Source organism: Anabrus simplex, chromosome 5 (genome assembly GCF_040414725.1).
Source record: "Anabrus simplex isolate iqAnaSimp1 chromosome 5, ASM4041472v1, whole genome shotgun sequence".
In the NCBI taxonomy this organism is placed as follows: Eukaryota; Metazoa; Arthropoda; class Insecta; order Orthoptera; family Tettigoniidae; genus Anabrus; species Anabrus simplex.
Window position 1 is genome coordinate 363,228,613 of NC_090269.1, and position 15,167 is coordinate 363,243,779.

A 15,167-nucleotide genomic window follows, 5' to 3' on the forward strand; every position below is an offset into this window, starting at 1 on the left:
AACGAAATGAAATTTTCCCATTTAAACATCATTAAATCCCACGAACTTCAGCCAAGATTGAATCCACTATCTTGGGAACAAAAGTCATCAATTTACCTACGTGCCACAAATTATGGCTGTCATATCGCTCATTAAATACAACAGGCTGTTCTGAGTTATGTAAACCAGTTAAAAGTACACGCAAAAACCAATACAATGGTATACATAAATCAAAACGGGCTGTTTTTAAGTTATTGCGTATTTAATGAGCGATATGTTCAGTCACTCATAAGGTGGTTTGCATTCAGATAGCATTTTTGGCAAACTTTCCTCACAGATGTCTTTGGATATACTGTTGAACTAAACATCTGTGGAAATGCCCCAACATGCATTATCCTTAATTTTTGCACGTGAGTACAGAGTATAATGAAAAGTATACAGCAGGAAATTAAAAGGAAAAAAGATAGCATGAAGACATTGAATATAGTCAGCAATAACTGACTACTACTCATCCTCTCGACAGACAACTGTATGAAGAATGGAAATAATGTAGCCAAATTGAAAAAATGAGTAGAAAGAACATAAAAATTTCTGGTAAAAATAAAGAAAAGAATTCTTAAAAATCCAAATGTCTCTAAATGGAAGCAAAAATTTGATGTTCTAAGCTAATCTAACATGAATATTCTATACAACACGTAGCTAGTACACTCTGTTTTCCTAATGTTCTTTCTTACAACTAAACAGTCGCCCTTATTAATTTTTTTAAGCAGTTCTTTTCTGACATTTAACAAAACTTCAGAGAATAAGAGACAAGGAAATTCATATCAAGTCACATTCCACAATCCTAATCACAATACATGCAAGGTTAGCTCCATTTTTCACATCTAACATGCAGTGCTGCATTGAATCAGAAGCTGTGTGCAGTCAAAGGGCATGATTTATCAAGCAAAAAAATTAATCCCAAGCAATTATGAAATATCATTTTATAAAATTATTTTAGAAATTGACCATAACTTGGTGGGATATAGTAATGATTGAAAGATGCATTTTCTTTGAATCTCTTTCCCCACCAAGTGATTTTTAATAATGACAATCATTCTTCTCTTGCCTTACAAAGTTCCTATGAATCTCTGTAAAATTATCAAATAAAAACAGCCAGTCCTAGAAAATTATGCCTGAATGCCCATCTATGAGAAACAAGTGCAATAATTATTATTGGTGACTAAAGATCCTTATTACACAAAATATGGAACATTATCGGAGTATTGCTATTTATCATCATCATCATCATCATCATCATCATCTTCCTTCCAAGTATTGGGCCATGTGACCCATTACGGTCTTGCATTTTACTTTTTGCAAGACTTGAAAGCAATCAAATGTCCTTCCGACGGGTTGCTAGCCTGAAGGAAGTATTACTATTTATAAATACCAATATTCTGCCATCACTGTGAAGGGCTTTTACAAAGCAAATTATTATACAAATACAGTATTATATGAAACATGAACCACCACCACCACCCCACTACTTTTGTTTGGGAATGTTTGCATGAGAGATATTGGTAGTAATGACTTGGTTTTACATCCCCTTAACTACTTTTACAGTTTTCAGAGACGCTGAGGTGCCAAAATTTTATCCTGCAGGAGTTCTTGTACATGCCAGTAGATCTACCAATAAGAGGCTGACATATTCGAGCGTCTTCAAATACCACCAGACTGAGCCAAGATTGAACCTGCCAATTTCGGCTTAGAAAGCCAGCCCTGAAACTGTCTGAACCACTCAGAACGATGCTACCATCAGAGATGATTTGCTAAATATCCACAGTCACCTCTTCTTAACCCTCTTAGTGCCAGAGTCACTGTGAGCAATCCTCAAAAAAATGAACCAGACTTGCCAGCCTCACTCTGAGAGACACTTTGTTTCTTTATTCTTTGATAGGTTTCTAGAATGAAAATGGTGCCTAATCTTGGCAGGACCATTAAAAGGAATTCAAGCTACCATGTTCTGGCAGAATTCTTTTGTCTCCTGTCTATCAATAAATGCGAGCAACATTTAAAGTTCCTTGACTTATTTACGCGCGATTCGTAAAAGTGACATCGAAATAAAGGAAGTGTGGCGTAAGAGAGGAGGAAATTAAAGAACTAATGATTCCAGGTACTGCTGTGGAACTTGTGCAGGACTGTCCTGGTCAACATTCTTTTCTTCCCTGTCACTATTAAATGTAACTTGAAAGCTTTTCATTCTGTCAAACATACAAGTTAAATATAAATATTGCACTATAACATACCTGTAAAATGAGGTATATTTTAGGTTCCACCTTTTCAATACACTACTACTTGTTGAGCAAATTGCATCACAACATGTTTACATGTGGTACCAGTTTCAACACCATGTCTGTGTCATCATCAGCCGATCGATCAAAAGGTGCAAGACATAAGAATCACAAGTAGATATATACACACATAACAAGAAAAACAATAGAAAGTATTTTACTTAAAAATAAGTTTGTCCACAGTAAGAGTCCATTAAAGTTAAAACTTATTCACCATAATGTAACACATTCGACTAAGACATCTTAAGTCTTTTTAATCTTGTTCCTTGTTTAATAATGCCAAGCTTTTAAGTTATATTTAACTGAGTCGACACTGGAAAAGTATTTTTTTTATTATTTTTTTTTTTTACAAGTTGCTTTATGTCGTACCGACACAGATTGGTCTTAAGGTGACGATGGGAGAGTAAAGGGAAGGAAGCAGCCGTGGCCTTAATTAAGGTACAGCCCCAGCATTTGCCTGGTGTGAAAATGAGAAACCACGGAAACCCATCTTCAGGGCTGCCGACAGTGGGGTTCGAACCCACTATCTCCCGAATACTGGATACTGGCCGCACTTAAGCAACTGCAGCCATCGAGCTTGGTCTGGAAAAGTAGGACTTCCTTTTCAACAACAGTCACTATTAGCATCAACATCATCACTTGCTTGGTTACATATTCAATAGCTATACGACTGTTTATTTTCACTGTCATCATGTAATTGTGTTTACTTGTGTGATTGTCACTGTTGATGTATCTTTTCAATATGCTAGATTTTAGAATTTCACATTTTTGACATCCCTGCAGATATTTTTAGAACACAAAAAACACCTTTCTCGGTTCTTGTATTATGTATGTGTGCCATCCAGTGTTTTTTACTCCATTTGTAAGCATGTGGTAACAGGAATAATCAAATTTTCCAACTGTTATTTTCCTGAATAAATTATTTTAATTCATTAATTAATAAAATGAGGAATAGATTTCATAATGATCTAAAAATTACCCTGAATTTAGATCATTAAGTTTCACTTTTATATCTTTAAAAACAGAGGAGTTACTTTCTTTCCCCCTCATTGAAAGCCTGCATTTTCTATTAAAACAGCCTGGCACTTTCAGATCTTACTCTTATATTTTTGCCTGGCACTAAAAGAATTAATCATACAATCATACAATCATACTTTGATGTCTGGAAACCTTGCCTTCTGCCCGTGAAATGTACAGTCATTGTAATTTGTGTTTCTACCGATTAAATTTGTAGCCTATCCACACGGTACTTTACTCCCTAAGCTTGACTGCCAATTTTCTATGCATCTTCTATACAGCAAAAACACCTCGTACACTGTCTAAATCCTTGATTCACTTGAACAAACACCCCAAACATCCACTGTTAATGACTCAGTATTTTGCACCAAGCATTAATATGTATCATGTATATATATAATACTTTATTTAGGAAACTGACCCTCAACAGGTCTGCCATAAGACACAGTATTGTAAAATTTTTGTGTTTCTGAATATAAATGGTTTCTTACAAGAAGCACAGACCCACGCACAGCCGCCATGGCAATCGTGGCTACTCGAGGGAAAACCTCTTCCACAACTCGGCCATCATCCCCGGTATGATACATCTTGCACCCACTAACAATCTGTAGATGGTGACTGAGTTTACATGATATTTCTCCATGATGTAATTGGATACTGGAATGTAGATTATCTGCTTCTCAGTGTACATCGTGCGGTTGTTTATCTCCTGATTCTAGACGTACTGTTGGGTCCAATATTACAGAATGATCTCTCTGTTTATCGATGGCTAGAATAGCTACTTTTCTTCTGCTACCATTTTCAGCTAAGCAGTTCACTTCTCCAGAAACTTCCCACGTCTGCACGTCTGCAGTGGTTGTTATCTTAGCTTCTACCATACAAGCTTTTTACTGGAGCCATGTCTGCCATCATTTTGATGCTTTCAGACCACTCTGATGTTGAAAGGCCTACCTTTTCTGCGAACCACTTATTTTCTTGAGGGTGCCGGGCGAAGAGGACAATTCTTTTACCATTTTTAGGAAGGGAGCACCATTTTATGAACTCTTCATTTCTTAGCCTTTCCCTGATAACTTTGCTAACTACTGAAAGTTTGTAATTTAGTTCATATAGTTAATTTCCAGTTGTCCGGTATTTCACATTGGCAGGCACAGGAAATATCAGCCAAGAGTGATCCCTTTGCCACAACGAATAATAATAACAATAACAACAACAACAATAATAATAATAATAATAATAATAATAATAATAATAATGTTATTCGCTTTACGTCCCAGTAAGTACTTTTACGGTTTCGGAGACACCGAGGTGCCGGAATTTAGTTACGCAGGAGTTCTTTTACGTGCTAGTAAATCTACCAACACAAGGCTGACATATTTGAGCACCTTCAAATACCACCAGACTAAGCCAGGATCGAACCTGCCAAGTTGGGGTCAAAAAGCCAGCGCCTTAACCATCTGAGCCACTCAGCTGGCGGTCACAACCTAATGTATAGTTTAATGCAGGAAATGTTCTGAGATAACATCCTATGTTCTGGAAGACTGTTGTTTCAACAAACAAAACTGAAGTACATCCTGATACAGCCTTCTGTGAAGGTTATAAATTCCTCTATAACAGACGATATGTCATCGATAACACTGAAAGACGTCAAGGGTGGATGTAAATTTATTCACGCCATACTGGGAAATTGTGCAAGAACATATGCTGTTAATTACATTTTAACCACGTCCTGCTGAGCACTGTTGCAGGTATTTCCTTCATAAGGAAGAAAAATAGAAGCATTTCTTGGTTATTGTATCAGTTATTAGGATCGAGTCATGTAAATTATTTATTTCCATTTCTGGAAAGCTTAAGTAGTTAAAATCTCTGTAGAGATGATGATGATAATGATGATGATGTTATTGGCTTTACGTCCCACTAACTACTCTTTTACAGTTTTCTGAGATGCTGAGCTGCCGGAATTTTGCATCGCAGAAGGCCAACGCCTTGACCGCTTGAGCCAATCAGACCAGCAAATGTCGAGAGATAATGAATGCCCACATCAGTGCTTTTATTACATACAATTACATATTAGTATTACATATATTCGGAATTAAGTCAGGACTAATCAAGGCCACAAGATTTCCCATCTATGAGTTATATGAGTTCAATAATTGCACCGATACACTATGTTAGTTTGAACATAAGTAACATGCTAGAAGTCATCAGAAAGAGATCCAAAAGGATAGTATAAGCAATATGAGCCTGATATACTACATGATGACATCAAGAGAGAGAACTTACACACACCAACATGCCTTATGACTGAATGAAATGGAGATTGCATAGCCATGTAGCAGACCCTACAACTAGGTGGGACAAAAATTGATGAACAAGATGATCATGAATCTTGCTATCAAAACATACTGAATAACAACTTATGGTAGCACTGGGTGGCATTAAACTGCAAAATGATAGCCTGAAACTTATAAGAGTGGCTCGTTAAGTTCAATATAACAGTATGGTTGAAGACAAAAGAGTACATTTTTAAAAACTAATCTGATGGAAAAGAAGGGCTGTCCGGCTAGGTACTTCCTGCTACAGTAATGAGTAGACCATACAATCAGCATCTCAAAGCCCAGAGTTGGATAGCGGGAAATAACCTGACAACCTAAGGGAGCCAACAGATTCAGACAGATGAGCTACTTTACGAGGGTGATGGTTCCCTAGGGGAGGAAATTCCACTAGAACCAATCATGCAGCATCTGTACTCCGGGAATGCCAAAAGAGACAATGAATTTTCAGCAGTGAGCTCTCATATGACTAATTTTAACTGTTCTTTTTCTACAATAGATCAGGATCTCGCTATTTTATGTGAGGCTAACAAGGGCATCATCATCACCATCACCATCATCATCATCATCATCACAGTCATCGACCATCTCCAGTTGATCGGGTGTGGTGTACCAGCTCCCTCCATTTTTGTCTGTCCAAGAATCACTGTTCTCTCAGAAATGTGTTTTGGAACTGATATGTTTGCTTTAAATCATGGGTAGAAACCTTGTATCCGTAAACATGTGTTATGTGGTTGGCCTTAAGGCCCAATTTAATTTTCCTATCATTTCATCCTACTGCGTCTTAGATGTTCTATAAAGCTATGTTTATTAGTTCATATAATTTACTTTGAGCGCTAAACGATAGGTGTTGCTCCAACGTCTGTCTAGGGAGATCTGGTCACGCTATCACAATCCTTTGTGGTGGCGGCCATACTGGGTCTTAAATATCGTTGTTATGTGGACGTGCCCAATGTAATGATGCGAATCATTACTTGTATTTTGAAGGAAAATGGGATACTGTGCCGCACCAAATTGTCAAAATAAGACAACTGTCGGAATTAGAGTGTTTTGCTTCCCGAGAGATAAGCAAAGGAGAGCTCAGTGGGTACAAAACTGTAGACGTGACAAATGGCAATCTACAGATAATTCAGTCTTGTGCACGGTTAGTGAAGTTATACATTCGTATTATTCCTGAATAATAATATGTTTATATGAACGATGTTTTATATTTATAGGTCTTATTATGTATTTTCTTCTAGCATCATTCTGAAGAATCTCAATTTGAACTAAAGAGGGCAGATGGATGGAAACTACTCAAGTGGAATTCCATCCCAACAATTTTCAACGTCCCTAATCCACCCAAGTCTTTGACATATAATAGGAAACCTCCCAAAGAAAGAGAATTGTCTTTCAAAACAAGCAAGAAAACTAAGAGGAAATGTGGAATAGTAATATTGATGTTTATGAAAATTTCCTTTTCATGTGTCTGACTCCATGGCTAAATGGTTAACGTGCTCGCCTTTGGTCACAGGGGTCCCGGGTTCGATTCCCGGCAAGGTCAGGAATTTTAACCGTAATTGGTTAATTTCGCTGGCACGGGGGCTGAGTGTATGTGGCGTGTTCATCATCATTTCATCCTTATCACGACGCGCAGGTCGCCTACGGCCGTCAAATCAAAAGACCTGCACCTGGCGAGCCAAACTTGTCCTCGGACGCCATACACTATTTCATTCTATTCCTTTTCATGTAAACTACAGACAGTATCTTTCTAACCCCACATGCAATGTAGAAACGTTTCACAGATATCTGAAATGTTTTTTTTTTTTTTTTTTTTGCTATTTTGCTTTACGTCGCACCGACACAGATATGTCTTATGGCGACGATGGGATAGGAATGGCCTAGGAGTTGGAAGGAAGCGGCCGTGGCCTTAATTAAGGTACAGCCCCGGCATTTTCCTGGTGTGAAAATGGGAAACCACGGAAAACCATCTTCAGGGCTGCCGACAGTGGAGCTCGAACCCACTATCTCCCGATTACTGGATACTGGCCGCAATTAAGCGACTGCAGCTATCAAGCTCTGTTTGAAATGCTTTAAGAATTACAATCACAACATACAATAGGCCTATCACTTCAAACCAACAATTTGTGTCCAGCTTGCCATCATTACAACAACAATTGTTAATAGCAGTCTTATATGGTACTGTAGTTATTATTTACAGCTATATTTCATTCATCTTAAATGCTCTCTACAGTACATTATATGGCTGGACAAATACTTAAAGATCACAACACTCGCTTCACTCGCACTGACTAACTACTGTAATTTAATTTACCATAGCCTAACATAATATCCTAATGTAATCCCTAAAATAGCCTAACCTAGGTTAACTCAACTTAATAGTGACTGAATTTCTATTTCTTATGGAATCGTATCTACCAATGGCTTTAATTGTCTTTATTATTATTATTATTATTATTATTATTATTATTATTATTATTATTATTATTATTATTATATGCATGAATGTTAGGACTCAGCTAAGAGCCCTGTGGTCGCCAACCCACGCTCCCTAGTTAGGAGCTCCTGACGCCCCTTTCAGTTGCCTCTTATGACAGGCAGGGTTTACCGTGGGTGTTATTCTATTGTGTCCACACACAGGGGGAAATCAAATTGGGTTGTGACTACGAGGCCCTTAGCTGAGTCTTTACATTGCTCTCTTTACATTACAGGCTCTCACCTATTCTAGCCCATCTGACCTCCTCTGGTCAACACTTGTTCTTTTCCGACCGCAATGGCATTAGTGCATTCGAGGCCTAGGAAGTTTTTCATTTCCACGCACTTTGTGGCCTTCATCTTTCTTTTGCTGATACCTTCATTTTTTGAAGCGTTGGACACCTTCCATTTGTTTTCTTCTGATTGGTGTTCATAGAGGATGGTTGCCCAGTTGTACTTCCTCTTAATACAATAATCACCACCACCACTTTGTACTATATAGCTGCATGGTTTATCAATAAACTAGTTAAGAGTAGCTAAGAACATCCCTCTTGTTGCACATGTGCAGAGTATTTTTGCCTTAGAACCCAAAGAAATACCACATGAATGGTTAACAACAGTTACCATACATAATTTCATGCACTCAACTCAAGAGACATTCAGTGTTTGTCAACATACTGGGGTAACCTTTTAGAAACACAGTATCGGTAATTACTTTCTTAATAAAGAAAACACTGAAGGTAATTTATTACAACTGTCTTTTAGTACTTTAAGTACAGTACTTCAAGTTCAGTATTTCATGTACCAGTAATCATAATATGACACAGGTAATGTACAGATTTCTATGTTTCTGTCAATAAGATTATGTATTTGACAGATGATATTAATAAGAAACACAGTAAGACCAAGTTGTAAGGAAGTAAAAGAGTAGGACATAAGCTTTTCTGTTGATTCTTGTTTTAAAAAAAAATCAGGCTCTGTTAATTATCTTTCTATTCAAATAGCTGTGAATGTATTCATATCATTTAAGTGTTATACAGTTAAATATACATGAACAGTAGATGCCCAATTAAATTCTTTATGAAAAATAGTTGGTATTTTGTCTTTATTTCAATGTACGGTACCAAAATCCTCTAAATTCGAATACACTTGCCTTTGGTTACACTCGCTTAAAGACACAATATGGCGGCTCCATAAGAAGCATTAGTGATTTGACCTCCCTAGACAGACCTTGTGTTGCTCACCATACTTTGGCACAATCTAGCGGTTAGTCGTGCAACTAACCAGAACAGTCATCTAACAGGTTTAATAATTTAGCTGTTAATAATGGTGTGACTTTTGGCTGTTTTGCTTGTGTGTTGAGGAGAAGCTCATGTTTTCTGGATAGCTCCAAGTTTCATTCATTTTATTAAGACAATGTGGGCGATAGGCCTTAATGATTTTGGTGAAGGAATTTTTTTTAATTCCTACATTTGTTTTATTGTAAGTATTTTTGTTAGTCCTTCCCTTGGAGCTTGGATTGGATAAATCAATAAATAAAGTAAGCTTAACAACTTATTCTACCTGGAATTTTTGTGACTATGATTTGTTGTGCATTCTATTGCAATGGGTAGTCTATGTGAATGTTGTTTCTTATTTGAATTACCTTGGCAATTTTATTTTCTTATTATATTGATTCCATGGTGGTTTAGGTTACTTGATTTCTTTCTTAACTTATATTTCATTTCTTGAATACCACCAAAGGTTAGTTCAAAAACTGAATGAGTTGAAAATAGTTCTTGAGCCTAGCTTCAGTTCTGATATGGTCTACTAAGTTTCTTTCCTTCTGTCACGTGATTGGGTTGCCATTGATGCGATGATTTGCGCTGGAATGGGGGGAGGGTCGTGTCCCATTGTTTTCTATATGTGAGGACATATGACATAAAATGATACATTTGTTTTTCTGGTCTGATTCTGAAAGAATTGTATTTGTGGACATCGGCATCAGCGAGTGTGCTATTAGGATTTTAGTTAAATTGCTAAGTCATGAATTATATTTATATTTGGAGCATTCCTTATTACATTTGATCATCAATTTAATTTTCACATTTTGAATGAAATTTTTAAGAACATCAGTTAAAAAGACAAGAGATAGAATTCAAAATATTAAAATCAGAGAAGAGCTAAATATCAAACCGTTAGTACAGAAGATACAGAAAGCAAGACTGAGATGGTTCGGACATGTAAAAAGAATGGGAAAAGAATGGATGGCAAGAAGGGAATTGGCAAGAGAAGTTAAGGGAAAGGGACCTGTTGGAAGACTGAGAAGAAGGTGGATGGATCAGATCTGGAAGGACATTAGAGAAGCTAGATTGGGCATGGTGGAAGTAATGGAACAGGAAAAGTGGAAGGACAAAAAGTGGAGGAGGCTTGTTAACCACACCCGGGTGACTAGAGTGGAACATTGATGATGATGATGATGATGATGATGATGATGATTCACGTGCTTCATGATATATGCTTGTTTAGTTCTGCTTGATGTAATTCTTGAAATTTTTCTTACTTGGATGGCTTAAGTATTTATCCATCTTATTTTTCCACTATTATGTCTTTCAAGACTTGAAGCGAGTCATACAGAGGCCGTTTTCAACTCATCTATTTCTATGGTATTTGTACCGAAAGAAAAGCACTTCACTTTCATATTCTCTTCTTGTTATCATGAATTATGGATCTAACCAGGTGTTGTATCAGAATATATATATGTATATTTTAAATGTTTCATTTGTTAATCTTAAAAACCATAAATCAATTTCTTTTCGTAATTACTGAGGGGAATAGTTAATTGTGTCTAAGTTCTGCCTAGTCAATATAATTCAGAATGTATTATTATTTAAACTATCATTTACTTATACACACACTTATGTACAAACACGAGCACATGTTTCGAGAAAACAAATTTTCTTCTTCAGCTTGTTAGTAAAATCACATGTATCGAATACCATATTTATAATGAACTATGTGCCAACAGTTTGCGGACAAAATGACAATACAACAATACAACAATGTTAAAAATTCAAACATGAGAATCTTTCATGTTATGTCACAAATCTATGAAATGTCTGTATATGATGTATTAAAACACAGCTGGTTGGCTGTTGATCCGTTGTATTTAAATGTGGTATTATTATGGTCTTTTATAGTCCTACAGTTTGGTGTTGAGACCGTCTGCTTATCATTACAATATTTTAATGGAAAGTAAATCTGTTAATATGTAGATCAAGCCTGCCAGGATAAAATGGACTTTTTCATTTGTCTGTAAGAAAAAATAAAATAACTAAAATGTAATGGTACTAAAGGCAAACATGACGGGCTGAGAAACCAACGTTGAAATAGAAAGTAATTTGCATAAGATGCAGAGGTCTTGCGGGTGTGTAGGCACTATGAGTTCAAACAGCAGACTGACTAGCTAGTAAGTTGAACAACTTGAGATAGAAGGGGGGGGAGGTGGAATGGGAGGAGTCTGCAGCATGGGAGGGGAGTTGTAGTTACACTTTTCCTTTCTCTTTCTAGGATATTGGATTTCAAGTTTAAATAACTGATTATCATCTGCCATGTGTTCATTTAAACTATTTTTGTTGTCAAGTTTCTGTAATTTATAAATTTCTAATTTCTCAAGAATGTTCATTTGTTTACCCTTATTTAAGGGGTGTAGCCAAGACCATGTCATTTTCTACAAGGAAAGTTTTAGGTTTATTCATGAACTTATTGTTGAGGTTTATTCATGATCTTATTCTTGATCCTACTGACATAGTTTTTGGAGTAACCATTCCTTTTGGCTATGCCATATATGATATTCATTTCTTTAATGAATTCATTCTTCTCTAATGGTATGTTGATAGTTCTATTAATCATGCTATAGAACACCACCTTTTTGTGTTGTCCCGGGTGGTTAGAACTGTTATTGATTATGATATCTGTTTGTGTAAACAAGGAAGAAAAGAAGAAATTCATGACTTTTACTTAAATCAATAGTCTAACCAAACTGATCATGAAACATAACATTAATGTGTCCTTTAGGAATAATAATAATAATAATAATAATAATAATAATAATAATAATAATAATAATAATAATAATAATAATAATAATAATAATAATATCACATTCAATTCTAATAGCATGAACACAAGCAGTATTTATAGTAAATCAGGAGTGTATAAGTTGACATGCCAAGAGTGCAATAAAAAGTATGTAGGGCAATCAGGTAGAAGTGTAGCAGTACGTAAAGAGCATGTCAACGCAAGAAAATATGCTAGATACTCTGCCATGTGTGAACATATGCATGATATTAATCACCAGTTCACGAATAGAAAATGACGTTTTGCTACACCCCTTACATAAGGGTAAACAAATGAACATTCTCGAGAAATTAGAAATTTATAAATTACAGAAACTTAACAAAAATAGTTTAAATGAACACATGGCAGATGATAATCAGTTATTTAAACTTGAAATCCAATATCCTAGAAAGAGAAAGGAAAAGTGTAACTACAACTCCCCTCCCATGCTGCAGACTCCTCCCATTCCACCTCCCCTCCCTTCTATCTCAAGTTGTTCAACTCACTAGCTAGTCAGTCTGCTGTTTGAACTCATAGTGCCTACACACCCGCAAGACCTCTGCATCTTATGCAAATTACTTTCTATTTCAACGTTGGTTTCTCAGCCCGTCATGTTTGCCTTTAGTACCATTACATTTTAGTTATTTTCTTTTTTCTTACAGACAAATGAAAAAGTCCATTTTATCCTGGCAGGCTTGATCTACATATTAACAAATTTACTTTCCATTAAAATATTGTAATGATAAGCAGACGGTCTCAACACCAAACTGTGGGACTATAAAAGACCATAATAATAATACATTTAAATACAATGGATCAACAGCCAACCAGCTGTATTTTAATACATCATATACAGACATTTTATAGATTTGTGACATATCATGAAAGATTCTCATGTTTGAATTTTTAACATTATTGTGTTGTAGGCTATTGTCATTTTGTCCACAAACTGTTGGCACATAGTTCATTATAAATAAGGTCTTTGATACATGTGATTTTTCTAACAAGCTGAAAAAGAGAATGTGTTTTCTCAAAATATGTACTTGTGTTTGTATATAAGTGTGTATATAAGTAAATGATAGTTTAAAGTTCTCATTTAGCAACAGCAGCAGCAGAATTCTTGATAGGATGGCTGGACTTCCTGCGACTATAGCTTAGACCAATATAAATGGTCCATCATATCATATCATATCATATCATATCATATCATATCATATCATATCATATCATATCATATCATATCATATCATATCATATCATATCATATCATATCATATCATATCATATCATATCATATCATATCATATCATATCGTATCATATCATATATCGTATCATATCATATCATATCATATCATATCATATCATATCATATCATATCATATCATATCATATCATATCATATCATATCATATCATATCATATCATATCATATCATATCATATCATATCATATATAGCTTAGACACCGGCAATGGTGATTGCCTGAGTTAGTTTTCCTCCCACTTTAATTCCTAGTTTAGTGTGTGTTAGGGACTTGTTTACAATACTTTTGGCAAAGACATTTAATACTCCAGGTGACAGAAGGCAGCCTTGTTACTTCCTTGCCAAACCTGATAACTGCACATTGAATATATCACTAATTAATATATCACGACAACACTGCCTCCTTTACGCCAAATCAATTTTTTCACATGCTAAGGATTTCAATGTCAGGTGGCTGAACGATTCAGCACCTGATGCTTCCCCAACCACTCCACCCTCACGCTCAAGAAGAAACTGTCCATGTTGCAGGATCACAGGGGGTGAAAGTCCCTACAACAGACAAGAGTGATCCCAACACATCCTAAAATTAAAACATTGGATCAGCTAAATAAGTTTCAGATTTCAAAAGTTACTGAACTGAAGAGCAGTAATTCATCAGGAAAGAATGCAGTTGATAATATGCATATTAACTGTGTTCTTTCTCGGTAAGATGCTATATTCTTCAAGTCAAGTGCTCTGTCAAGAAAGCGCTATGTGTATACAAACAGGAAACAGAGAGTAGTAGCTTACTGGGCAAGAACACAATGATAGAATACTCCTAAATTGAAGGAAAGAAACATCACACAATTCAGAATTTTTGTCAAAAGCCTTCATCAATGGAGGAAGGAGAGAATGGTTCTGTTGAAACCTAGACACTGCTATGGGGCAATAGGGAGGACAGGAGATGATGTTTAAGGCTGAATACTACCCTAGACCTAAGCACCACCTGATGATATCCTACTACAGAGCCTCTAAACGGGAGGGTAGGAAAATAAGGGCAAATAATGAAGAAATTTTAACAATGAAACCATAATCAAATTTGAATCAGGTATGATTTACAGGTGTTCTTAGTGAAAGTAGTGGCTTTAACACCAGTTAATTGCTCACTGTTTTCACATTCTGCTCACTCATGCCTCCTCCTCCTCTAACTCAAAGGAGGTTTTAATAATGGACACTATCTACCACTCCTTCTCTATCCTCCATTCGAGAAATCTCGATTCAAAAATTCTAGATTTATGTGGTGTTTCTATCATTTTATATGTATTCTGCCAACATGCTCTAATCTCACAAGTTATTGCTCATAATATTTTTTTCTATGAATATATTCTTTAACTCATAGAACTCCATTCCAGTTTACCTCAGGCTTCAACCGAACATAAAATGAATGCTGGTAAGACATATGTCACATACTGAACTGCAAAACACCTAGCCTAACAAATACACTGTACTTGATAATTTAAACACAGACTCACCAACAATTTGTCGAATTTGATGTTGCTTGGCATCGAGTAACTTCTGCCTCTCTTCCGAACTCAGTACAACCCCTTCTTCCTCATCCTCCTGACAACTCTGTACTGCTGTCCTGCAATACAACAATATCTTTGATAACAATTAAGCAACATCAGTACAAGT

At 36.0% G+C, this 15,167-nt stretch overlaps 1 protein-coding gene across 1 annotated transcript in view; it reads right to left on the bottom strand.

The window, feature by feature from the left end:
• The window catches only part of cyst (rho guanine nucleotide exchange factor 18 cysts), a 549,231-nt gene that overhangs the window by 71,301 nt on the left and 462,763 nt on the right, over positions 1-15,167 (bottom strand). Inside the window, exon 22 of the mRNA XM_067147675.2 lies at positions 15,008-15,117. Coding sequence (XP_067003776.2) covers positions 15,008-15,117 — 110 coding nt within the window. The remainder of the gene's footprint in view (positions 1-15,007; positions 15,118-15,167) is intronic.